This window comes from Trichoderma evansii (genome assembly GCF_050947405.1).
Source record: "Trichoderma evansii strain SZMC 28006 chromosome Unknown GGI43scaffold_43, whole genome shotgun sequence".
Classification (NCBI taxonomy): domain Eukaryota; kingdom Fungi; phylum Ascomycota; class Sordariomycetes; order Hypocreales; family Hypocreaceae; genus Trichoderma; species Trichoderma evansii.
In genome coordinates this window covers 59,754-86,596 of record NW_028145163.1, presented here as the reverse complement: position 1 = coordinate 86,596, position 26,843 = coordinate 59,754, and the positions used below count along the sequence as shown (strand labels likewise).

At 37.2% G+C, this 26,843-nt stretch overlaps 9 protein-coding genes across 9 annotated transcripts; 5 read left to right on the top strand and 4 right to left on the bottom strand.

Annotated features, from left to right (window-relative positions):
- Positions 1 to 807: 807 nt before the first annotated feature.
- Positions 808 to 1,694, top strand: GGI43DRAFT_303682 (uncharacterized protein). Its single transcript, XM_083201578.1, has one exon. It carries the CDS (start codon positions 877 to 879, stop codon positions 1,474 to 1,476), a length of 600 nt encoding a protein of 199 aa, XP_083055162.1. The 5' UTR covers positions 808 to 876; the 3' UTR covers positions 1,477 to 1,694.
- A 3,222-nt stretch (positions 1,695 to 4,916) lies between these two features.
- On the top strand, positions 4,917 to 6,861 carry GGI43DRAFT_432413 (acyl-CoA dehydrogenase/oxidase; the record flags this gene model as incomplete). The annotated part of the gene is made up of 1 exon (XM_083209571.1): positions 4,917 to 6,861. Exon 1 carries the CDS (start codon positions 4,933 to 4,935, stop codon positions 6,859 to 6,861), a length of 1,929 nt encoding a protein of 642 aa, XP_083055161.1. The 5' UTR covers positions 4,917 to 4,932.
- An 843-nt stretch (positions 6,862 to 7,704) lies between these two features.
- Positions 7,705 to 8,196, bottom strand: GGI43DRAFT_426617 (uncharacterized protein; the record flags this gene model as incomplete). Its single annotated transcript, XM_083208687.1, has 1 exon — positions 7,705 to 8,196. One exon carries the CDS (start codon positions 8,194 to 8,196, stop codon positions 7,705 to 7,707), a length of 492 nt encoding a protein of 163 aa, XP_083055160.1.
- An 823-nt stretch (positions 8,197 to 9,019) lies between these two features.
- GGI43DRAFT_426616 (alpha/beta hydrolase) lies at positions 9,020 to 10,804 on the bottom strand (the record flags this gene model as incomplete). Its single annotated transcript, XM_083208686.1, has 5 exons — positions 9,020 to 9,229; positions 9,278 to 9,846; positions 10,388 to 10,391; positions 10,521 to 10,522; positions 10,786 to 10,804. The coding sequence occupies 5 exons, from the start codon at positions 10,802 to 10,804 to the stop codon at positions 9,020 to 9,022; spliced, it is 804 nt and encodes a 267-aa protein (XP_083055159.1).
- A 177-nt stretch (positions 10,805 to 10,981) lies between these two features.
- GGI43DRAFT_432410 (PaaI family thioesterase) lies at positions 10,982 to 11,667 on the top strand (the record flags this gene model as incomplete). Its single annotated transcript, XM_083209570.1, has 2 exons — positions 10,982 to 11,569; positions 11,638 to 11,667. Coding segments are annotated over 2 exons (618 nt in total), but the record flags the coding sequence as incomplete, so codon positions are not given.
- A 5,505-nt stretch (positions 11,668 to 17,172) lies between these two features.
- Positions 17,173 to 18,226, top strand: GGI43DRAFT_419013 (GNAT family N-acetyltransferase). Its single transcript, XM_083207623.1, has one exon. It carries the CDS (start codon positions 17,437 to 17,439, stop codon positions 17,956 to 17,958), a length of 522 nt encoding a protein of 173 aa, XP_083055157.1. The 5' UTR covers positions 17,173 to 17,436; the 3' UTR covers positions 17,959 to 18,226.
- A 1,856-nt stretch (positions 18,227 to 20,082) lies between these two features.
- Positions 20,083 to 21,754, bottom strand: GGI43DRAFT_303660 (class I SAM-dependent methyltransferase). Its single transcript, XM_083201577.1, has 2 exons — positions 20,630 to 21,754; positions 20,083 to 20,575 (listed from the first exon to the last, which is right to left on the bottom strand). The coding sequence occupies exons 1-2, from the start codon at positions 21,279 to 21,281 to the stop codon at positions 20,388 to 20,390; spliced, it is 840 nt and encodes a 279-aa protein (XP_083055156.1). The 5' UTR covers positions 21,282 to 21,754; the 3' UTR covers positions 20,083 to 20,387.
- A 146-nt stretch (positions 21,755 to 21,900) lies between these two features.
- Positions 21,901 to 23,110, bottom strand: GGI43DRAFT_419010 (uncharacterized protein). The gene is made up of 2 exons (XM_083207622.1): positions 22,348 to 23,110; positions 21,901 to 22,287 (listed from the first exon to the last, which is right to left on the bottom strand). The coding sequence occupies exons 1-2, from the start codon at positions 23,072 to 23,074 to the stop codon at positions 22,217 to 22,219; spliced, it is 798 nt and encodes a 265-aa protein (XP_083055155.1). The 5' UTR covers positions 23,075 to 23,110; the 3' UTR covers positions 21,901 to 22,216.
- Positions 23,111 to 23,162: 52 nt separating this feature from the next.
- Positions 23,163 to 24,340, top strand: GGI43DRAFT_426613 (nucleoside phosphorylase domain-containing protein; the record flags this gene model as incomplete). The annotated part of the gene is made up of 5 exons (XM_083208685.1): positions 23,163 to 23,231; positions 23,341 to 23,741; positions 23,799 to 23,847; positions 24,008 to 24,094; positions 24,230 to 24,340. 5 exons carry the CDS (start codon positions 23,163 to 23,165, stop codon positions 24,338 to 24,340), a joined length of 717 nt encoding a protein of 238 aa, XP_083055154.1.
- Positions 24,341 to 26,843: the final 2,503 nt, after the last annotated feature.

The window sequence follows — 26,843 nt, the reverse complement described above, 5'->3', positions numbered from 1 at the left end:
ATATAAATCTATAAATCTATAAATCTATAAATCTATAAATCTATAAATCTATAAATCTATAAATCTATAAATCTATAAATCTATAAATCTATAAATCTATAAATAATAAGTAGGCACAGTGGAGAGTTGCTACTAGGTGCCCTCCATAAAGTCGCTTCGTATTGGATACAAAAAGAAACAACACCTGTTTTTCTTCACAAAATGATCCCTAGCTATCATGACAACGACGTTCCTTCAAAAAATTCGTCCCAAAGGCTAGATCAAATAGTTCCCTGACGTGTTCTCGCTCCTTGGTCTCTATAACCAGGGCGAGAGCGAGCCGGCTTGCGGTAGGAGTGTTGGTTATTGTGTTGAGCCTATAGGTACGTAACCTCAAGGCCGCCGTCAAATCAAATCTATCAATCAAATCTATTAATCAATCAATCAAATCTATTAATCAATCAATCAAATCTATTAATCAATCAATCAAATCTATTAATCAATCAATCAAATTGAAGCTATTCCCATTATCAAACAAACAAATCCAACCACCACAATATTTGATAGATTTGATATATATCAAATATAGGGTAAATAGCTGGAAAAAAAATATTCCGGGCTAATATTATAAAAAATCATATTGCCGATTGTGGATCCAGAAATTCACAATCGGCAATATGAACAGCTTATGTGGGAATCGAACCCACAATCTCCCTTGAGGTAGCCCCACAGATAATACTGCTTGACCAATAAGCTGATAGGCATTTATGTAATTTATTGTATAAAGGTTAGTCGGGGAGGGGGGCGCGCGCTGAACGCGAAATGCTTGCAAGATCTCGTCACGAACTTGAAGGGCGGTGGCATAATCTCAAGTTCTTCTCTTAACACTTGATTATCATGAGTCTGACTGTTTTTGAGGCATCTAGGCCTCCTAATATTACATCACAACTTAGTACAACATCAGTATCTTCATCAGAATACAATCCCAAAATCACCGATTCTATAAAAAGCTTGCCAACAGCAACTTGGCACGGCCGCCGCTTTATTCTTCAAAATCTTATCTCAAAGAAGGGCCAGAGGGGCCGCACAAGTTGGATCAAAAGCGAAGGACTATTTGTACGCGAGATACTGGATTCAAATAAGCTAGGCGAGGTCTTCTGGGTCTGCCGCCGCTGTGACGAGTGTGGCGATAGCATCAAGCCGTTCAAGGCATCTGCAACTTCATCTGCAACAGATCATCTTCGACGGCGGCATCGAATTATAGAAGGATCTAGCTTACAATCCTCCGGAAGTTCCGAATCTGATGATCCTGCTCCTCCTTCAAAGCGATTACAAACAATATTCACATCAAAGGCATCAGTGCAGGCATTACAAGAGCTTGCAGTTGGATTTATTATCAAAAAAAACATGCTGTTTAATATCTTTGAGAGTAAATTCTTTCGCCGCTTTCTACAGCAGCTTAATCCTGAATTATTTAATAGCCTCTCTCTAGGCTGAACAAGCTTACGGAATAATCTTGATCAAATCTTTAGTATTAAGAGAGAAGAGGTTAAAAAAGAGCTTCATAACACAATAATAAAGATCCACATTGGCTTTGATCTTTGGACTTCCCCAAATCGATTTTCTATTATTGCTATCACTGCCCACTATATTAATCCTAATGGGAAGCGGGAGCAGCGCCTCCTATCACTTCAAGAGCAATTTGGCTCTCATACAGGAAAAAATATTGCTTCTACAATCCTATCTATAGCTTAAAAGTGGAATATTCAAAATCAGCTTGGCACTATTATTGGTGATAATGCTTTAAATAACGATACTTGTGCACAGCATCTATCCCCGCAAATTGACCCTTTAATCTCAGTATCTGATGCAATTGACCGGCGGATGAGATGCTATGGGCATATATTAAATCTAGTTGGCCGGGCTATCTTATATGGAGAGGATAATGAAGCTTTTAAGGAAGAGTCACAACTTCTTGACTTCACAGGCCGTTTTGATGATGACCTTCAATATTGGAGGAAGAAGGGCGCTGTTGGAAAGCTTCGGAATATCGTCAAGTTCATTAGAAGCTCAACTAAACGAAGTGAACGGTTCAAAAATGCCGCTATGGCATTAGATTTGGAAGATAAAGAGCTTGGAGTCATTATAAATAATGATACAAGGTGGAACTCAATGTATATGATGATTAGCTGCGCCCTTGACAAGCAAACGCACATTCGGGCGTTTCTAATTGAGAATCAGCTTGAAGAGAATAGCCAACTTCGCCTCCCGTAAGAAGATATCCTATTAGCAGAGGATTGGCGGCTTCTTGTGGAAATTCATAAAATACTTCAGCTTCTTTATCTACAGACAATGCGGTGCCAAGGACTAGGCAGAGAAGATGGCTACGGCCAGCTTTGGGAAGTTATGACTGGCATTGAGTATTTGCTTGATGATCTTGAAGGTTGGAAGGCATTTTTTACGGCGCCTACTAATGACCAGATCCAGCTATCACAGAGTCAAATGCAATCGGTATTATCACATCGGCCAAGGCGAGGCCGAAAGGCAATGCAAACTCCTATATCAGGCGCTCTTCCTATACATTCAAAAGCTGAATATCTCCCTTCAACTCAACAGCACCGACTTACTAGCTTACAAAATGATTCTCAAGCTTTTTTACGTATATCGATTACAAATGCGTGGCAAAAGCTAAATGAATATTATATTAAGCTTGAAGAGTCACCCTTATTCTTAGCAGCTGTTATTTTACATGCTGGCCTTAGTCTTCGTTGGCTAGAAGAATGATGGAGTGATAAGAGCAGCTAACTTGGCTTTATGATGCAAAACAGGGACTTCTTAACTTTTGGGAGCGTTGGTATCATTGTAATTATAATCAGGAACAAAACCAACAGCCTGAAGCTCAATAACAAAGCCGGATTATTATCCAGCACCGCCGCGAGGATAGCAAATACCAGCAGTGGCTCAACAGTATGACAATAAAGCTATCTGATGATGGTTCAGAGCTTGATCGACTTAACCTCCCTCAGCAAGTTGATGATCCAATTCAATGGTGGTTATCGCAACAGTCATCGTTTCCAACGCTCAGCAAGCTAGCTCTAGACCTCCTTGCAATTCCTGCAATGGCTGCTGATTGTGAGAGGGAATTTAGTCTTGCAAAGTTGACATTATCATCACAAAGGCACTCGCTGCAGCCGGATACATTAGAGAAGCTTCAATGCTTGAAGAATTGGCTTTATAGAGATGCTATTTCTCTTGGGGATTCCCCTGGAATAGATTCAACAAGCAGCGATTTATAAATAGATAATGATAATAGGGATACTCTTAGGGTTATGTGAAATATGAGGTCATGATAGCTTCAAATCTATCAAATATTTGACAAATTTATCAAACAATCAGATTCATCATGCTTTTTGAATCAAACAATCAAATCTGGGTACCAGATTTGATTTGTTTGATTTGACGGCAGCGCTGGACCGTACGTTCCCTTGCTCTTGACAAAACATTTATAGAGCCTCTGAAAATAGTAAAAATAATTATTTAGAATAATTTGAATGTATTGCTTGATACTACAAACAAAACTTTATATTGAACATGAGATGAAAAATGAAATTGAGACCTCTTAAAACTCACATGCCCCACGACTTATTACCCAAGCAATATATATAGGCCATATACCAAAAGTAACTACTAGCGACTTCCGTTTGATTAGATGTAGTATGTAATTTCACTAATAGGACACCAAGTGAACACACTTCGCCCAGCGATTGTAGGCCTCGGTGGTAACCAGCATAAAACTCGGTAACCCCTCAGTGCCTATTGAGACAGTACTGGCTTTGGAGAACTCATCTGCTAATCCACCCGTGTCCGGTGGAGAACAAAGTGGGACAGCCAAGAAGCCACTCAACCACTCCTGCTTGTGCCTACTCCAAACCGTGCCCACTTCTACCCGTACCCGCTCAACCCGTGTCCACGTCAGTTAATCAACAAACGCCTTTCAGCTAATAGGGGGGAAGCAATCAAGTAGGCCAGTTGCACCCTTCCCTGTTCTTGGCTAATGCGTTGGAGGTGGTCGTGGTATGATCGAAACAATAGCAAATGTTCGAGCTGCAGTTCTCTGGATGGCGGAGTCAGAAAATGTTCGATATCGACAGAACTTTTCAGAACTTTGCTAGATCTGCTTCTAGTAGCGTTGGTGTCTCCATCATAACGTTCAAGGATCAGCAATATTAAGCTAAGAGATAACTGCAGTTCATCTAGTATTCATCGTAGTTATACTATTGAAGTGACTCTCGAGTCTGGTCGTCCATAGCTCTTAGAATATAGTTTCGAAGGCATAGGCCTAACGGTACCATAGTTATCTTCGTAGCACCTAGTTTGCAATTTCTCGTAGTGGCATATTTTGCCTTCGTTTGAGGTTAGGGCTGTTACAAAGCGGAGAATACGGTACGGAGGACTAAATTCGGCGTTGAGATAGCGCTATAGGTATGGATAACATTAGTTAACCCAACTATGTGGAATAGCAGCTGGGGAAAATGACAACCGACAGTAATGAATTAGTTAGGACTGCTGAATATGTCTTGTTTTTCTAATCATAGAATACTATTAAAGAAATTATTACCCAATTAGTGCCAGACCGATGCTTTATCCGAGGCCCGAATGGATAGTGTGAGCTAAGATATCGAAGAAAGATATATTTAAGGATAAGTTGGTAGGGAAAGAACTGTGAAGAGCTACTCTTGCCGGCTTAACTCGGCCCGAGGTGCCTCTCGCTATATTTGCCTTCTGGGTCGGCCGTGGCACTAAGGAAAGTAATAGCAGTATTGGTTTGCTTGTGATGGCCTTTGGAGAATATAAATAGGCCAGCACACGACAACACTTCTCACCCAGTATGAATAATGCTACATTCTCCCCACTGATTGAACAGAGCAGTCTTAAGAAATCGAAGTGATCAACATGGTACCAGTGCACCCGACGATAGATGCTAATCCCCATTCATTGCCGTCAAGCTCGACCGCTGGCTTTTTTCAAACGCCCCCCGACGTACAGAATCAATTCCATGACGACACTGCGTTGAATCGAGCCTTAGCGTTATTTGTTCCCGGGAACATTCTCGAACGCATCACCCCCGACCTGGACGAGTTTGGCAATAAAGTTCTTTCCCCAAGGGTCCTTGGCTGGGTCCTTGATGCTGAGCGCAACACTCCTTACGTCAAGACATTTGACTCCTGGGGTCGTCGTCGTGACGACCTAATCACTACCGAGGGATGGCGAAACCTGCAAGCTCTTGGCCAAGCCGAGGGTATGGTTGCTATTCCGTACGAAAACCACTATGCTGAGTACTCTCGAGTTTACCACTTTGCCAAGTATGCGCTCTGGTGTGGTAGTGCAGCTTGGGTCAACTGTCCATCTCTGATGTCGGATGGTGTCGCTGCCTTGTTACGAAGACACCTGACCGAATCTGACATGTCTGAGGGCCAAAAGAAAGTCCTTCGAAGTGCCTACGATAGGCTTATCAGCAGGGATCCCGCTGTTGCATGGACGACAGGGCAGTGGATGACGGAGAGGCAAGGGGGAAGTGATGTTAGTATGACTGAAACAGTCGCAACATACGACCCTGGGCGAAATCTGACTGCGAAGGCTACCGATGGGAATGCTTTGGGCCCATGGCAGATTGATGGGTTTAAGTGGTTCAGCAGTGCAACTGATTGCAATATGATGGTCATGTTGGCGCGAACTCCTAAGGGAGTTAGTGCATTCTTCGCTCCTATGAGAAAAACCTTAAAAGAACGAGACATCCTTGGAAATGACACCGAGCTAAACGGTGTGAAAATTCAGCGATTGAAGGATAAGCTCGGCACTAGGGCTCTGCCGACAGCAGAACTCGTACTTAAAGGTACCCGTGCTTGGCTGGTCGGCGAAGATGGCCGTGGCACAAAGGAAATTGCCACAGTCCTCAACATCGCACGTATCCACAATGGAGCAACAGCAATTGGTCTCTGGGGTAGAGGCCTTGGTATCGTGCGGGCATTTACGCGGGTTAGGTTGGTCGGTCGGAGGCCGTTGTGGGAACGAACTGCCTTTATGCGAACCCTTGCGCGGATGCACGCAGAATACAAGGCCAACGTGCTCTTCAACTTCCTAGTCGCTGGCTTATTGGGAGTCATTGAGCAGGATCAGATTGTTGCTTTTAATGGAGAAAACAGAGCCAACATCTCGTCCGCCGGGAAAGTACCTGGACTAAGTAATATCGCAATGGCGTACAATCTCTTCCGCCTTTTGACACCCGCCCTTAAAGGGCACTGCTCAAAAACTGCCATATCCGGTTTGCAAGAGTGCATGGAATGCCTCGGAGGCGTTGGATATTTGGAGAACGAGGATATGCAGTTCAACATTGCCCGCCTTTATCGCGATGCCAACGTAATGCCGATTTGGGAAGGCACCACTGACATGATGGCGGACGACTCCATCTTGAGAGTGCTACATGGTAAACTTCGAGAGCCGGTAATGGCTACTATGGAGGCGTGGATTAGCACACTCTTAGAACAAATCCGAAAGTATGGAGGATTTCGCACGCAGCACGATCAGGTCCGGCAATGGTGGGCTGATCTAAAAGCATCAGTCGAAGGGGTAAGCAGAGAAGAGGCAGAACTGAAGTCTCGTGCTGCTATGGACTGCCTAGTTGATATCGTACAGGGACTAATGCTCCTTATCGATGCTGTTCAAGACGGAAATGAAGTAGCCAAACTGGTCACAGAGGCATGGTTCGTGGAGAAGTACCGCGGAATGACTTTGAAGCGTGGTAATTGGAGAAATCAGGTTGATGCGGATCTCAAGATTGTTTTTGGCTCCAATATGCCTATCAGTCAAACATTCAAGTTGTAGAATATTCACTAATTCCATAGTTGTCTACTTGTAATGAATTTCTTTAATGATGAGTGCATTAACTCGGTGACTGAGGTTGTAGTATGCCCAAAGTGCTGCTCTTGATTAACATAATAGTAAATTATCTTCTTTTTCCACGGCCAGAGCCATGTTACTGTAATATACTGCAGGGCCTCAGCTGGGTATACGTTTTGGCCAGGCTTTGGCTTCATTATAACCTGCAGCCAGTTACTGTATTCCTCTTTAGTGGGGGAGGGCAACGAGGTTATTCCAGTCTTAAAGGAATAATTTGAATTCTAGCGCCCATTATATACAGTTCTTTTCCTTATTAAACCTAGCTTTTGGAAAAAGCTGCTTTGTTTTTGCTAGTATATTCATATTAACATGCTAACAGCATAATAAGCGTGCTGCTGCACTTGTGGATGGATATAAGTCTAGAGATTTCATCAGAGCAAGCTCCCAATCTATTATTATAACCTTTGAATACAGAATCTCAAACTGTTCAAATATATCATGAAAATTTCCTATAGCCCAGTTATAGTATCTTTAAGTCTCTCCTGGCAGAAATGCAGCTGCAACTTGAAAGGTTTTCCTAAAAGACATAACGTCGGTGATATTAAATAAAAGCATATTAAATTTATTCATCTTATAGGTGCAGTCCATGAATAAAACCATAGGAAAACGAGAAAGAAGCTCAATCCCTGATCTTGGGGCAATAAATAATGCTATAAGCTAATTTTCCTAATCCCTAAGGTCCTGATAGTAATAGGAATCTGTATTATAAAGCTGGTCATAAAGCCATTGCATTTCTATGCGCCCAGACAGTTCTTGTTAACGATGCCTTTATATAGTATTGTAAATGTCATGGCAAGTAATGCATTTGACATCATCATCACCTTCAAGTTGAATTTTTAATAGAATCTGAATAAGTGGGACGCCAGCGTTATAAAGATTTATTATATTCTCTTTTCTCTTTAAAATGGTCCTATTCCGGTATATAGAATGTGCTCCTGACGCTAGGAATTCATGATTATATTCATTAGCACTGTCGTTGCGAGTACGGCGAATAATCCAGGAACTCAAGGTGTTCTGCCGAGCTACAACAAGCCTGAACGGGCAGCCCGTCTTCTGCGAGCTTGTATTACGCCGCCGGGCAGCAGGAATTGTTAAATTCGCCTCTGATGAGTATTTCCTCCCTTTGCTGCAACGAAATTCGATACTATTGGGCCGGACTCGCTGCTTGACTAGACTGAAGCCAAGCGGCAGAGCAGTTTCGTCTATAACGACTTTAGCCTCTTCAACGGATTCAAAATGACGCCCAAAAAGCGACTCCATGATAGTTGCAGACGATCTGCAAATAGGTGTTGCGAATAGCTTCAGTTTGACACCAATTTAGTTGTGGAACGACTTTATTTTATATTCTATTGTTTTTGTGTGTCTTAGTTACAAGCGATTTCCCTAGTAAAACACTAAAAAAGCCGACATCGGGAAACTAACAGGGTTATTCAACCGTAAGCCACACTGTCCCGCTTTTTTGGATACAGAATACGCCTGCTTGGATACCGGATAGACCCTCCCTAAATCTATAGATATATGTATAACAAGCTTATATTTTACAGAGTGTAGTCGCTTCTACATTATGAGTATATGTTTGCAATAGTTGAAGCTACCTTTGCTTAGAACAATACCACGTAATAGTAAGAAAACATGGGCTGTATAGCAAGAAATTCCATGTTAATAGCTACTGAGAAACATTAATTTTGTAGATGTTGTTAGAGATTACGAAGATGCATATAAGTGGGCCAACTCGATTCTGTCTCGTTCTGGTTTATGCCATTAGCTGTGGCTGCAGCATTAATGGTCTCATTTTGTAAAAGATAAGCGCAAATTCCATTAGACCCATAGGGAGCTCGGTCAAACTCAAAAAGACTGAAATATAATGTAAATGTGACGAACGGTATACTAGATAGTGATATAAAGATTCTAAAGGGACAAACCTAAATTACATTCTAAATTTAGTAAATAAATTAGGAAAATCTATAAGCAATAGTAATAGTAAATATTACTTCTCTAATATTACTAAATCTAGGAGAGCCATACATGAGACACATTCGCCAATGCCTTTGCCATTCAAATCTCCTTTACATTTGTAGCATGGTCAAATCCATGCTGGCTGCCAGACGATCTCGAATTTTAATTCTAGATCGGACTCTTTCAATTTGGCCTCTAGTTTAAGCAGACCCTCACGTGGCACTGCGCTGTCTTCTGTTCCTTGCCAGATCGCCACCCCGCCACGAGGAAAGGTATCACCATCATCCAGACGAAGTAAGGGGTGGTAGTTCCGTCTATCTCGAGGACAGAATTTTTTCTAAGAGTCTATGCTGTAAGAAAGCGAGCATTAAATTCGCCCATTCACAAGGAGGATCTGTTGAGATGATTTTCTTCTTCGATCTAGCTTTTTTTGGAGCATATGTTCGGTAATAATATCTTTCTTCAACATAGGGAGCCCAAAAACCGTCTTCTCGTTCTCGCCTGTCAAGAATAGGCTGTCTCCTTCGATTAGGGGATAGGCCGCTGTGACGGCACGGATCTTGTCAAGGTGACTAAGCGCGACTTGGAGGCTTAGGTAGCCGCCTACGCTATCCCCCCTAGTCATTATACGATTAACATCAACATGAATGCCAGTTTCTAGGAAAATACATGATGCTAGATCTTCATGAATCCACTTCCATGCATCCTCAACATCGTCTAGTACATCTTGCACAGTTGCCTCAGGGATAAGCCGATAATTAGGAGAGACAGTGATCGCTGAGTGGCGCTCGATGAGTTGAAGCATCCACAGCGAAAAGAAAGCAGGATATAGGCTTGAGCCAGTGACAAGGCCACCGCCGTGAAAACGAAGAAGAATTGGTGAAGGACAGTCTTTTGTCTGGGACGCCTCAAGCGTTTTCGAGTATAATATGTCTAGCTCAATCTCATGGCCGTCTACAGTTTGTAGACTTTAGTAATGATATTAAAGCTATTGAATCGGGAGTTATCGATGGGTTTAAATCCATTGGAGGCGTAAATAATATATTAGAGAGATAAGAATAGTGATAGAACTAAGTAACCAGTATAAGTATTGCCTCACTACTTTATAAATCGTGCAAGCGGTTCAAAATTGGTCAAGCCATCCAGGCCCGAGGTCCGATGTGCTACTAGTAAAGTTACCTTGGTTGTGATTGGGTTAGTGTAAATGCATCGTGCGAGATTCCCCACTGCTTGCTAAGTCTTCAACATTGACACACTACTTTGTTAGTTTCTGGGTAGTGGTGCTGTCTCGCTGTCGGGGGGTTTCGGACCAGCCTGTGTTTACAATTTTGTAACATTTTAAAAAAAAAAAGGCTGACTTAATTACCTTCTTTGTGATTTATTCAGTTTCTCCGGCTATCTTTTGCTTCCTTATTATTTAAAGACTTCGGGTGCTATTATTATTGTTTTCCAAAATCCGAAGTTAATTTGACCTATACTATTTATTCCTTCTTACTATTCTAATAAGTCTGTATATAAAGGTTTATACTATAACTTAGTAAAATTGCTTAATTTATTTTAAAATTATTCTTTTTAGTGTATATTTTAATTTTAAATTTATAATAACTATTTTATAATATAATACTTACGACTTAATTGTGTTACATAACAACTTTAAATACATTAGAAAATTCTCCACTTCTATTACAATTAACTTTGACCTCGGTAGTTCTATTTACTCAGCAAGCAGTCGCTCCAAAACCTTTAAAAACTCTAAGAATTCTGCAATCCAGGTCAAAATTTCTTGATCATTGTGCTTTACATCTCCATCAACACAATTATAATTCGTATTGTGAACCCCCGCAACATGTGGCGACAATGTTCACATAAAGTGAGCCTTACGAATAGACTTACTTATATATTTCGGAAACATTGGTTTTATGGCAAATCATACAAAAGTTTACGACTTATACATAGTGAAGCAAAAACAATTTCAGGCCTAACAGAAGCTGCAAAAATCGACAAGAAGCAGTTTATCAATATTCAGAGCACTATTAGGGATAATGGTAACTCAAAGCAGCAAAATCACGCCGAAAGTTTGATTGCATCGTTGCCTCTCGTCAAGTATCTTCATTCTTTATCATCTCTTACTGAGAATAATACAGACAGCGAAATCAGGGAGCTCCGCCTACACAGCAATAAGAATCCATCCACGCTCACAAGACACTTTGTTGCTGGGTCATTGTTCGGCGAAAATAAGCTGCCAACATATCCTCGCTTATTTGTGCAAAGGTTTCCGACACCCCGTATAATTGCAGCACTCTATATCGGCAGCCATCTTTGTGGTCATCCAGGATTTGTTCACGGTGGTTTACCTTTTGTGCTCTTTGACGACATTTTCGCCTTATGCGCTGGCATTGGGTTTAAAAGTGGTGTTGCAATGACAGCCAATATGAATATCGATTTTCGAAAACCTTGCCTTCCAGATCGCGTATATATAATCCGCGCTGAGGTAGTGAAACAAGAAGGTCGTAAAGCTGAAGTTGAAGGATCAATGCGAAGATTTGAACCATTTGCCATGGAAGATATGGAAAAGTTAGATATGGCCAAAGATTATTATTCTTTAAGCACAGAAGAACTAAATGCAACACTTGTCGCCGAAACAAAGGCATTATTTATAGAGCCGAAATTTGCAAATGTAAGTAAATGTAATTTATCTCATATTAACAAATATTATAAAAAAAAAATTAAACTAATAATTTATAGTCTATGCCTTCTTTACTAAAGGATCATTAATATTTGAGTTTATATACCTATATATTGTGACGACCTGGTCACTAAGTTCCTAGAGAGATTCCCAAGGGACAAACCTAGGTCTGAGGTTTATGTTGGCGGGTAGGTTAGGGATCTATGGGCAATAGTAATAACCAGTAATAAATGTCACCACTGAGGTCAATAGAGTTATTGCACTGTAATCTTATTGTAGATAGTGTGTTAACAATGGGCTATCTAAGTTATCTAAATGAGCGTAAGAAGCGAACTTATATATCCAGTTGGTATATCTGGATCGTAGTGGCTCGTCGGGCTCGTTGATCGAGCTGGTCGAGCGTTGAGACCATGAGATCGCGTGGCTTATCGAGCTGACTCTGATTGGACCTTCGGTCCTTAGTTAATCCGGTCGGCCCTACCCTGTAGGCCCATTGTTGCGACCATAAGGGTCAGGTCGCAACTCTCTCCTGTAAACATTTTCCCCACTTATCAAGCTGTTAGCAGCTTAATAAGCCGGGGAAATGTTTAGCAGCGGCCACATGCTAAATTTGCCACCCAGGCTATTATACCTTTAACAGCATATAAAAAAGAAAGGAATTTTAAAAGTTTTATATTTTCTTTACCGCCTAACATAGCTAGTTCCTCTAAGCCAGCTTTTTAATTATAAAATTATTATTTAATTTATAATAACTAGCTAATCTGTTATATAATAGTATTTTAAAATTATTATTTAATTAATTATAATTTTTTAAATTATTATATATTAATATTTTTCTTTATTATAAAATTATATTTTATAAGATAAAAGTAACTGTTATTAATTATAAAGCTAATTTCTTTTTAATTATAAATTATTTTTTAAGTTAAAAAATAATTATTATTTTTTTAAATTAGTAGCCTGTATTATTTTAAAATTATTTTTATAAGTTAAGAATAATTATTAATTATATTATAAGGTATTTTATTTTTTAACTTTTTTTTTATTATTTTTAAAAGTATATTATTATTTATATTATAAGGTATTTTATACTTTAACTTTTTCTCTAGTTTTTAACTGTCTTTAACTACTTTTTAAATATAGTTTTATTACTTAGCTTAATATTATAAATATACTGCTTATAAGTTTTTAATAATAACTATAAATAATTAAAATAACTTTAAATATAAGCTATTTAAAATAAGCTTAATTTTATAGCTTATTTTTATAAGTATAAGAGAATAAGCTATAGCTGTTTAAATTATTTAAATTATAAAATATTAAATAATAGGTTTTTTTTTTATTTTTTTTATAAGTAGGTTTTTTTAAATAAATAATTTTTTTTTATTAGCTATATATTGTAAATAATAAATATATTATATATATATTTTATATAGAACCTAGTTAGCTTTAACTAACCTTAAGGCCCTATAGGGGGATTTTAGCTACTAAGCTATGGTTGTTAATTAATAATAAATAAATAAACAAATAAACAAGAGTCGGGTCGTACAACTCTCTCTCCTGTAAACATTTCCCCGCCTTATCGAGCTGCTAACAGCTCGATAAATGGGGGAAATGTTTAGCAACGGCCACACACCAAATCTGCTACCCAGGCTATTATGCCCTTAACAGCACATAAAGAAGGGAATTTTAAGAGCTTTATACCTTCCTCGCCGCCTAACACAGCCGGTTCCTATAGGCCGGCTTCCTAATCGCAAAGTCGTTTAGTTTGCAACGACTAACCGATCCGCTGCACGACGGCATTTTAAAATTGTTCTTTTGTTAGCTATGACTTTCTAAGCCGCTGCACATTAGCATTTTCCCTACTGTAAAATTGCGCTTTATAGGATAAGGGTAACCGCCACTGGCTACAAGGCTAATTTCTCTATAAATTATTCTTTAGGCTGAAGAATAACTGCTACTTCCTTAAGCTAGCAGCCTGTGTTATTATAAAATTGTTCTTTGTGGGTTAAGAATGACTATTAATTACGCCGTAAGGCACCTTACTCCCTGACTCCCTTTTTACTGCTTCTAGGAGCATATTGCCACTCCTGCCATAAGGCTTTTTATACCCCGACTCTTTTCTCTAGCTTTTAACCGTCTCCGACTACTTCTTAGACTTAATTTTGCTGCCTAGCCTAACACTATAAGTACACTGCCTACAAGTTCTTTATAACAACTATAAATAACTAAAATAACTTTAAGTGCAAGCTATTTAAAGTGGGCTTGACTTTATAGCTTATTTTTATAAGTGCAAGGGAACAGGCCATGGCTGTTTAAATTATTTGAACTACAAGGCACTATATAATAGTTTTTTTCCCTGCTTCTCTTGCAAGCAGGTTTCCTTAAATAAATAATTTTCCTTTGTTAGCTATGCGATGTGAATGATAAACATATATGTATATATTTTACATAGAACCTAGTTAGCTCTGACCGACTGTCCGGCCTTATAGGGGGATATTTGGCTAAGCCACGGTTGTTAATCAAAAATAAACAAATAAACAAATAAACAGAGTCGGGTCGTAACACTTAGTCTTCTAGAAATTACTAACGAATTTACTTATCTAGCAGATGTAAATGAAAAGAAAATATATTAGCTTTTTTAATGGCTGAAGAGAACGAATTTAGTTCTTTAATAAAGTGAAGAAAGTAAATTGCAGATTAGGCTATAATAAAGAGGCGGGGGAGATTACAGGGAGAATAAAAGAGTAGATGGAGGTAATTCAGTATAGAGATGAAAACTATAAGTGAAGTTATGTTATTAATTAGAAGTGATACACCACCTGTAAAGTCAATAACAAAAAGTCACTATATCTACCTCTTTAAATATATATTTCTATAATTCGCAGGATTTTTTCTTTCTCTGCTGCTCATATTTATAATAGACTATTAATAAAGCTAGCATCACGACTATTATAAAATGGGTTCTCACTTTAATTGTCCTCCCTAGTAATTTGGTTATATAATCTTAAATAATTAGGCTGTGCAATATATTCTTCAGCCACCAGCTAGTATAAAACAGTTCATTAGTATTAACTAAACACATGCTAAAATACTAGAAACTAAATGTTACTTTAAAAATGTAATATAAATGTAAGCAAGATAATTTAATACTCTTATATATTACTAGTAGCAAACATGCAAGTCTATAAATTAGATATAACAAGTGGGGTACTTTAATTAGAAACCTATATTTAACAGATAACATAATAAATTAAAATTACTCGCCCACTAGTTATGAGATAATTCATTATGCTAGTGATAGCACCATTATTGTACTGCTAAGGAGAAATGATCGCTGGTTACTAGAAGTGACTAATTTTAAGCTGAGAACCTAACCTCCAGAATATTAAAGCTTTTGCTAGAGCAACACTCCTTTTTGGCCGTTATACCACCAGTAATAGGTTAATTAGGGTTACTTTTATTAGAGAGGTTCCTCTGCAAATCAATAATACAGCCCCTTTTAAGCTTATGAATAGTGAGAAAAATTATTTATTGCCATGGTATAATAAAATATAATTCCTGTTATGTATATCATGTTTTAACAATATTGCATTAAAAAACATCGCATCTCTTTTTGCACTCACTTTGTGTATACACACACACGCACATATACTTTATTACGCCCGGTGGGGTCTCCTCCTATAGGGCAACTATCAATCTGTGTTACATAAATGGCCCTCAAGTTATGACTTTCCTCATAGTAGCCCATATATTGGCACAATCTAGTTCCGGCTCTTCCTTGTTAATGCCCTATCTCTCTACGGCTTCTCACGCGTTAGGTATTAATTATCCGCAGGCTAGCTTGGAGTCATTTTTCCAAGTGTTCAACATCCTATCTACGGCAGTATTCTTGGCGTCACAACCGTCAAAATGTAGCGTCACTCCAGCGGGAGCCGAAAATTTTACCATGCGTTGCCTATCGGAAACATTGCTCAGCCGTGCCCAATTCAACCCGTACCCACTTCAACCCGTGCCCACTTCAACTCGTGCCCACTTCAACCCGTGCCCACTTCAATCCGTGTCCGCTTCACCCCCCATTTGCCCCACACCCGAGATTTCACCAGCAACTTCAAACTTCAATTTCTATGTAGAAAAAAAACGTAATAAAATGGAAATATAATTATTCAGTAGCCTTGAATCTAGCATTTAATATTTTGTATATCCACCTCGTTAGGTACCAATATGCAGGTGATCTAGCAAGCCCTGGTAATCTAAGGAGAGTGCGTTAACGATACTCCGTACCTCTGCGCTAACTAATCTTCAGTGCGGTTGGAGAAACATGACATTGGATTTAAGGGCCATATCAGCACGCAGGCTCAATGTGGAACCGGATGGCGACCACAGCTTTCGTCAAACTTCTTAATTAGGAGTGAGTCGTTTTCCCTGACTCCAGGGTGGTGTCTCTAGCTGGGTAAATGTTTCATGAATTAGTTCGCCGCACATTGTAGCGACTCAACCACGTGCTCTAAGTAACGCCCGCATCAAGTCATTCGCTGTTTATCTCGTTGAATCTTCTTGGTGGAGTGAACGGGCCACCGCCGGTATGGGCCGAGAAAGCATGTGCCCCAGTTTTCTTTCCAGTTCTTTGACACGACACTCCCTACGCCGTATCCCTACCGCGCCTTTTGATAACAACCTTAGTTGAGGACAAAATAGGTCGCATACTACAAGTCGCCGAAGTCGGTGGCACAGGGATTATTTCCAGGCTGACTCTTTGAAGCTATTTACTACTATGGAAGAGCCTTTCTTAAGTTCTTTATACAGTAATGGACCAGTGGTGACAATATCGATGCTTGATCTGAAAAAAATTAACGCCAATTAAGACATCCCAGAGCAATATTTTCTTGCATTGAGCGAAATGCTTGTGCATGTCTTTCGTCTTTCCACGCTAGATTTATGAATGAATAACAAATTGTCTTCCCTGACTACGATTTCTCGGTGTTGCGGACTGAGATAACATTTAAATTATACATATAATTATTTCAAATATTCAAATAGTATTTTAGAAGATTTACAGCAAATATAAATATAAATAATAAATGCAAAAAAAGAAATTAATAAAACAAATTAATTAATTTAAGCTTTAACAATAAAGTAGCTTTTGTATTAAAAAAGGGATTTTAACCTTAATTTCAATTTTTATAATTAAATAAAATTATTGTTATAAATAGCTTTTTAATCTTTTTAATTTTTTTTTTAAATAAAAATATTTCTTATAATACGCAGCTTTTTTATATTTTTAATAAAATTTCTATCTACAGTCTACAGTAGGTATGTGGCTTTTTTTTTTTTTTTTTTCGTTTTTTTTTTTAAAAAAAAAAAAAAATTTATATTTATTTTTCCAGTGGGGTTACAGCCTATAAATTGCCAGCATGTTGTAATATATATTTTTTAATAGCCCTGGATAAAAAACGCCCTACGATACCAGCTGTTAGCAATGAGAAATTAATATTAGGGCGCATATTGTTTGCATTAGCGGTTTAGGGCTGCGAGGGGTTAAAAAACTATAAGACAAGCCTTTGCTAGTGGCTTTACTATAGTGGCGAGAGGCAGGCACTCAGCTCCATAAATAATGTCAATTCCGCCCTATGCTCTGCTTTTGTTGCTTTGGCGCTATCTTACGCACAAACACTTCTTCCGGAGCCTCAACTTGCGCTTCTTATTTCAGCGAAGTATATATATCCCAGCGCATGCCTACTGCATTGTTTATGGCATAGCTATCCACAGTACCCTGTATCCTAGTTCCCTAAAGCTGTTTAAGCACTGTCAGTTCATATTTAAAGGCATTTTGCAACACTGATAGTTTTCCTAAAACCATGGAATGCAACAACGCGTCGACTGTTTCGGCAATGCCAACGATTAGAACACATCGCCCCGGAGATCTGGGGTATATCATACATCGTCACGCGGAAATTTACTGCAACGACTACGGTTGGGATGGCCAATTCGAACTGTTGGTAGCCAAAGTTGCCGCAGATTTTCTTGAACACTACGATCCAAGCGCAGAACGGTGTTGGGTCGCTGAGAGGGACGGAAAATTTCTTGGTTCGGTTATGTTAGTCCGAGAGAAGAAAGCAGAACACACCGCCAAACTTCGACTGTTGCTTGTTGAACCTGCCGCTCGCGGACTTGGGTTAGGAAAACAGCTGGTTAACCAGTGCATACAATTCGCTAAAGAAGTCGGTTACCATCGCATCGTTCTATGGACTCAGAGCATCCTAGAAAGTGCCCGGAAGCTATATAGAAATGCAGGCTTCAGATTGATGGAGGAAGAGAAACACCTGAGTTTTGGGGCAGAATTGGTCGGAGAGCATTGGGAACTCGATTTGCGGGGATAGTGCAACATTTATAACCCTTTAGGCCCAAAAAAGCCAACATCTAGCGGCTGAAGTAAATAGGAGGAATAGGGAGGCATACAGACTGTAATAATTTTATATTCCTTGCAGTAAAGCCTAAATTATATTAAGTAGTAACTCTCATGACCAGCAAGAATTAGCAGCCGATATATGCCTTTCGTACAAGAGGCTGTATAATAGTCAAAATGCTTAATCTAATCTAAACCAACTTCATTAGTTATCCAGCCATTATCTATTGTTGCAATACGCCAATCAAGTGGACGATCACACTCTCAATACCAATTCTCAGGATAGCATTACGCAGCTAGTACAATGAATAACGGTATTACCCAACCTGTTGCGCCAATGCCACTACTATATATTTACCCTATGAGTACAGAGTAATTCAACTCTAGTACAGTTTTCTTTGCAATTTAGTGAAATTAAGCATATACAGGGGTGCTAGAGTTGGATTTTGCTTACCTTTGTAGAGTTAATAATTAATCTCTGACCTGTTACGACCTGACTCTGTTTGTTTATTTGTTTGTTTGTTATTAATTAACAACCATAGCTTAATAGCTAAAATCCCCCTATAGGGCCTTGAGGTTAGTCAGAGCTAACTAGGTTTTATATAAAATATATATATATATATTTATTATTTATAACACATAGCTAATAAAGGAAAATTATTTATTTAAAAAAACCTGCTTATAAAAAAAGCAAAAAAAAAATTTATTATTTAATATCTTATAATTTAAATAATTTAAATAACTATAGCCTGTTCTTTTATACTTATAAAAATAAGTTATAAAATTAAGCTTATTTTAAATAACTTACACTTAAAATTATTTTAATTATTTATAATTATTATTAAAAACTTATAAGTAATATATTTGTAATATTAAGCTAAGTAGTAAAACTGTGCTTAAAAAGTAGTTAAGAATAGTTAAAAGCTAAAAAAAAAGTTAAAATATAAAATACCTTATAATATAAGTAGTAATATACTTTTAAAAGTAATAAAAAGAAAGTCAGGGAGTAAAATATCTTATAATATAATTAATAATTATTCTTAACTTATAAAGAATAATTTTAAAATAACATAGGCTGCTAGTTTAAGAAAGTAGCAGTTATTTTTTAACTTAAAAAATAATTTATAATTAAGGAGAAATTAACCTTGCAGCTAGTAATAATTACCTTTATCCTGTAAAGTGTAATTTTATAATAAGGAAAAATATTAATATATAATAACTTAGAAAGTTATAGCTAATTAAATAATAATTTTAAGATGCTGTTATGCAGTGGATTAGCTAGTTATTATAAACTAAATAATAACTTTGTAATTAGGAAGCTAGCTTAGAGGAACCGACTGTGTTAGGCGGCAAGGAAGGTATAAAGCTCTTAAAATTCCCTTCCTCTTTATGTACTGTTAAGGGCATAATAGCCTGGGTGGCAGATTTAGTGTGTGGCTGCTGCTAAATATTTCCCCGGCTTATTAAGCTGCTAATAGCTTGATAAGTGGGGAAAATGTTTACAGGAGAGAGTTGACGACCTGACTCTTATAGTCGCAAGGGCGGACCTACAGGGTAGGCCACACCGGATTAACGATGGACCGACTGACCAATCAGCGGCGACTCATCAACTCATTCATCGATCCAGCGATAGACTCAACAGACTCATAAGATAAGTCCAACGAGTCAGTTCAGTTAACTAGATATATAAGTTCATTCCTTACGCTTATTTAGATAACTTAGAAAGCCAGTTGTTAACACACTATTCACAACAAGATTGCAGTGCGATACAATAAGTCTCTATTAACCTCAGTGGTGACATTTATTACTTGTCATTACTATTGCCCATAGATCCCCTAACCTGTCCGCCAATATAAGCCTCAGACCTAGGTTTGTCCGGAGCGCAAGAAGCGAACTTATATATCCAGTTGGTATTCCTGGATCGTGATGAAAAGCTGGCTTTCCCAGCTTTCCTAGCTTTCCTAGCTTTCCTGTTCCAATAATAGGTGCTAGCCCTGATTGGCTCATCGGTCCATAGTTAATCCTCAATAATCCCCACCTAGCAAGGCCCTCTCCTCCATCATATCCTGTCAGCAACGTCAATCTTACAGTTAAGAATGACCATTCAAGCCACTGTCTTCTTCTCATACATGTAGAAACAACTACAGGTGCAATTTGGCTACAAAATCTGACGAAAGACATTTAAAAATAACTTTTACCGCTCAGTCGCTTAATAGCCTCTCAGTTGATGATCACAAGAATGCATTGTACTGCATGGATATATATAGTCTTCTCTTCGTGCTGGCCGCCTAAATAAGTTTTCGTGTTTCCGGTGGTCGTCCAGTACCAGGCTGTCCTTCCCGCTTCTAGTCTTGTTGAATTTTATGTTACACCTCAGATACGCAGCACTCTATTCCTAGATTATCAGTTGTCGTGAATATCTTCCCTTTTATAGATCACCTCGCCATGAACAACAGTGAACCAGGCGTCCTTAGTAGATGAAAAGCGACCCCAGGCTTCTGAAATCCTCTCGAGATCTTGCTGAGATGCAAAACCCAACTTTAGAGCGTTCTCTGCGAAACCAGACTTTAAAACTCTTTTCTTCCACATACCTGGGGTATTGTTAAGTTCAGACTTAGAGAAGCTAAGAAAAGATAACTGCTTACCACACCAAAAGTCCAAATCATTCCTCGAGGCGAAACACCAAGTGCCAGCACCTACAGACACATGGTTTTCGTTAAACTCAGCCTCGCGGAAAATTTGCCGAAGCATTCGACCAGATCCTGGGATGCCACCTGTAGCACGTCCGATTTTGAAAAATAGTTCATTGAAAAGTTCAATTTCCGCGCATTCAGGCCAGTAAAGGAAATACGCCACATCTCGTACGGCTATTATCCCCCCAGGCTTCGTGACTCGACGCATTTCCTTCAGCGCCCTGGAGGCGTCGCCGACATGCTGCAGCACCTGATGGGCATGGACCATGTCGAATTGGCGATCCTGAAACTCCATTGAGAATACGTTACCTGTACAGAATGACACATTTGATGACTGTCTTTCCGTAGCTATCTTTCGAGCATAACCAATAACATCTTCGCTTACATCAATGCCAGTGACAGAGCCATTTGGAACCCTTTGAGCGATGTCACAAGTGAGATTACCAGGACCACACCCAACATCCAAAATCTTCATAGACGGTCTAATGTAGGGCAGCAGGTAAGTACAGGAATTGTCAACCGTCCTCCACAGATGGCTTTGTAGGACAGTGGCATCATATCCATGTACATATTCTGCCTCAGAGATGGCCCCAACTTGAGCCATAGTGACTGAATATTGTGGTATGCTGTACTATTAACAGAAAAAAAGACTTTTCAAAGCGCGAGCGATATAGAATAAAGCCTCATGCTACTTATTAGACTGGGTAGCATATTTATGTTTCGATTTCGGCACAAACTCCGCCGGCTCCGGCCGCTTTTGCGGGACTATCTGCGCTTTTTCGGTATCTTATGAGCACCATGATATAAAATGGCTCCGCAATTCACTGGTTGAAAGGCTGAGTTGGCTCTACATCAGTCTATAGCGTGCCTCTTAAAATTGAAATAGTGCAAGTGTGAAAACCGTGACTGGTATAACCCACTCCCTGTGGGAGCTGCTCCGGCACCGGTCCGCCACTTGTTGATCCTGACTTCTTTTTTGGCGATATGAAGCTGCCACGGTCCGTGATGCCGAGGAGTACCAAGCTAGTACCACAGGAGTAATATCAGAGCCTTCTGGGGGCAGCTTCAGATCTCGCTTGGCGCCGTACCCCCCCCCCTAGCGCCATGTACACCTGGACACACTTTATCAGTTGCCTGAACGAAATCTTACAGCGTCCAAGTGTCAATTTGGACTCAGGAAAGCCGCTAGACCATGAAAGTAAAAGCTACATTATCTATAAGCCGATTAGAAGTGGTATACAAGCAGCTTAAGAAAGGCCGCGGAGAAGAGGTCACAGGACTATTGGTTAACCCGCTCCTCAAACCACACATTGTTGTGGACGACGAAACAGCCCCTTGAGAATATGAGGGTAACAAAGCGGAGTAATGAGCCTCCGCATATTGTTAGGGGATTGTTATGTCTTGTGTATAGTCTATGGTGGTTTTACCATTTTGGTAGTTCGCGGCCTCTCTAAAATAGACGTAGATGGATTCGGATACTCACCTTTATCCTGCGTTTTGCTGTATGCTCACTAGAAAATTCGGGACGAAGTCTACATATCAAGAAAAAAAAGTGCAGCGGAGACTGGATTGTACACATGAAGCGGGAAAGTTGCAATGTTTGTACCAGCCTGTATACCTCCCCGCACAAAAATCAGAGCCGTCCAAACACGATGACCAACTGTACGCACCCTCGAAGTTCCCGAACTTTCCCTTCGCCGAAACCCGAATCTTTTCTCCTGGCTTGAGTACACCCGACGTGGACCAGGAAAAGTCATGGCTTTGAGTCCAAGTACGACCGTGCTCGGTTGTTTCCGACACCGACCAGCTTCCAGATCCGCCAATGTCCAGCCCGAGAAAGCCACCAGTAATGCTGACATCGGCCGAAAATTCCTCTGTCCTACTTCTACGCCATTCTTGCATTGATTCCACTTTCTTTGACTCGGTGAATGACCATGTCATATCAGAGGTTCCATTGTTGATGTAATCATGTTCAATAAACGTCACGTCCAATATATCAGAGGGTCTAGGAGGCGAATCGAACTCGAAAACCTTAGGGCCCCGCCCCCTTGCAGGGAGGGAGAATTGAAAAGAAAGAGAATTCAGAGCGTTTGATACTGTCCCGTTGATGGCAGTTATCAGGCCAGACCCTGTTTCCTCAACAACAGCTACATCCCCCTCAGCTTTTGTTCCAATAATAAAATTTTGATAGCTGCTTGTCTCTAGCTCAAGACGAGTGACTTCAGTTGCATCTTGGTTTCGCCAAATGAATAGCTGAGTAACTCTTTCTTCAGGAGAGAGATCAATAGTTTTTGATATCGCGTTATCCGAGGGATCTCCGTGAATTACAAGCAAATCTAGAGCCAGAAGTGGAATCCGACCAAAATGGACTAGCCGTTGATTACATCTGGATATCATTGGCCAAGGAAGCCAACAAATAATATCACTGGACGGTCATGCAACTATTGGGGTTCATTATCTTTACAACTCCAAAGAAGCGGGGAAAATGCCTTGGTGCCCAAGGAGCGGGGGAAATGCCTTAATACCCAATCTAAGGAATTATAAACTAGGTGAAGTCTATTGCTGACAATTACTGCTAAAACTAACAATAGGCTTCCTTCTGTACTATATACAGCTCATCAAGGTGGGATTCTATCCTAAATTTAAAATAGAATTTTACAAAGACAATCATATCTGATCCGCTTAAATACACTATTAGTTGGATCTGCGCCATACTTACCGAGTACGTTGCCGCCCAGGCGTTTCTAGATAACAAGCACAAAAAGCCTAAATATGTGTCTACTCATAATAACAATAACTATACGCTGGGCAAGATTAGATGGCATAACATTATAATAGCTGTCCTCCCTAATAGTAAATATGGACTATCATCCGCGGCGGGCGTCGCCAGAGACATGCTGCATAGTTTCCTTAACATCAGAATCGGTTTAATGGTTAGAATCGGCGGCGGCGCTCCTAGTGCGAAGCATGACATCCGGCTTGGTGACGTTGTAGTGGGCATTTTAAGGGATAGAGAGGGCAGCGTTGTCCAGTATAACTTTGGAAAGGCTATACAGGACCAAGAGTTCCAAGAGACAGGATTCTTAAATTAAACACCAACGTTATTACAGGCGGCTATTAGTGGACTAATAGCAGAGCATAAGTCTAAAGGGAATCAGATTCAAGAATCAGTTAATAATACACTTGCTAAAAAACTAAAACTATAAAAAAAAATATAAGTAACCCAAAGCATCTTCTAATAAACTTTACTAAAGTCTAGTTATTCACCTGGCAGAAAGCAAGGCTAACTGCTTAATAATTTATAATAATAATTTATTAAACTTAATTAAGCGGCCTAAACAGGGAGAAAATAATAATAACCCGGCGATCCACTATAGCCTGATTACTTTAGCAAATATACTAATAAAAGATGCTTTAGTTTAAGATAAACTTATAATAAAAAAAAGCGTTTTTTACTTTAAAATAAAAGCTGCCGGATTAATAAATCACTTTCCATATCTGGTTATTTATAATATCTGTAATTACTTAGACTCATATAAAAATAAAAAGTAGCAGGGCTATATAGCAATAACAGCCGCAGCATATATAAAAAATCTTTTATCTCAAATAGCTCTAAATAAGGTTAAAGCTAAGAAGAAAATTAGTAATGTTCTATCTGGTTAGTCTTAAGCCTTTAAACCATATTAATATATATTTATTTTATATAAGGCTTTATAAAGTTATAGAAGAGAACCTGAATATTATAAAAAAGCAACTCCAAGTCTAGAAAGATTTCACTAAAAAAAGGCTATTTAAAAAAGAATAAGAGTATTATCAGCTATTCCGCCTTATATTTAATAGTAAAAATACTATATACAAATAATATAAAAACTAAGTTAAAGAGAGGGTTAAAGACACATGTCTTTAGTTCCTCTAACATAAGCACTACTAAAAATAGTTAGAATAAGAGTCTGGGCCCCTGCTAGTTACAGCGGATCCTGGCTGCAGGAAATTAGTCTTAGCAAAGTACCTTATCAACCACGGGCTGCCACAATTAGCAACTATTTGCTACTTCTTTTTTAAAGATTAAGACTATAACATCTCCTGTTAAATACTTTGCATACTACTTTATTAACTCTTTTTTAAAAAGCTGTATTTAATTAAACATGCTATAATAAGGTTCTGTAAAAAGGGGCGAAGTTTAATTAACTTTATAAAGTTACTCTGGAAAATTCTATAAAATACTATTAAAAATACTTAAACAGGGCTTATAATTATAATCTTTAATGCCCTGGATAAATATACTAAATTTAAGTTTGTAGACCTGATGCGGAATATAAAAACTTAATTTTATAACAATTAGTTAAGTAGCAGTAAAAATAAGCTAAAATATTTTCTTATATGCCGCCCATATAAGCAAATTATATTACAATTCTACAGTTTACTAAATTATTTTTTAAATATTTATATACTAGAAGAGGAAAAATTAAAAATTATTTATTAAGAGGTAAATTATATTATTATATATCAAGTTAATTAACTATCACTGTCACCCAAAATTAAGAATTACTTAAAGAAAAAACTATAAGAGACTTTTTACTACACTTATCTCTGGGTATATCTTGTATTTAATAATATAAAGCAAGGAAGCTTTAAAAAAATATTAAAAAGGGCTGCATTTATTATTAGCACACTTCCAATAAGTTTTAGTGAAGTATATAAGCAGATTCTTAATAAGTCTAAGAAGGACTTTTTAATTTAGAAGGCCTTAAGTATTATATTAGCTGCTAGTTAACTATTAATACTCTTAGAAATGAATATTATTATAAATTTAAATAACATAACATAAGATAATATAACACAGACTTTTAATGATCTTGATTTAAAAGACAAGAGTAACTTTAAGTCGCGTCTAAGGTTAGTGTAGATTATTTATCTCAATTTATCATAGCAAGGTTTACTTCCTCCACTAAACCGCTTGTAAATTTCTCCTCGCAGATTTAGCATCTCCTACTGCTATCCCATTAACACTACACTGGAATTATTCTATTACTACTCGCCAAGTATATAATATTCTTATAAAGCTCTGCGTCTTCTATTTAAACTTATTTAATTCTAGTATATTTATTTATTTATTTATTACACCTAGTGGAAAGTTTAAAAAGGTAATTATAAACTTATAATATATATATATTTTAAAATTTAATTTTTATTTTATTAAAACTTATAAGTTTTTATTATTTTATTTTTACTTTTATAATTTATTTTTTTATTTTATTATAATTTTTTATATTTTATTATTTTTTATAATAAGTTAATTTAAAACTTATTTTTTAAATATTTAAAATTTTATTTATAAGAGCTAAAGTAGTATTTATTATTTTTAATATAAAAAATTAATAAAAGTTAAATAGTAAATTAATAATTAATATATAAATATTATTATTTATATATATTACTTATTTTTTAACTATTTTATAATTAATATAAAATAAATTATTATTTATATTACTTTTAAATTTAATATTTATTTTAATTTATTAAATAATATTTTTTTTTTTAATTTTATTATATTAATATATTTTTATATAATATATATTTTATTTTATATATTAAAATAAGAAATATATTATTATTTTTAATTTATATTTATAAGTATATTATTTAAATAATATAATATTTATTTAATAAAAAAAGTTATTAAATTTTAATATATTTATTTTTAATTAAATTAAAATATTATATTTTTATTAAAATTAATTTTTATATAATTATTAAATATATTAGCTTAAATAAGTATTAAAAAATATTATTATATTATACTTAAGAAATTTAAATTATAATAAAAAATAAAATTTATAAAAAAAAAAAATTATTAATTTAATAATATTAAGTTATTATATAAGATTTTAAAGTTTTTTATTAAATTAAAATTATATATATAAATAAAATTAAATATTTAATAATTAAATATATTATAAAAAAAAACTATTATAAAATATTTAAATTTTAAAAAATAAGTATTATTTAATTAAAATTAATAATATTAATTATTTAATAATATTAAATAAATTTCATAAAAAATTACTTAATTTAAATAATATATTTAATAATAAAAATATTATAAAAATTATTAAAATTAGCTAATTAAATAATAAATTATTTAAAAATTATAATTTAATAATAA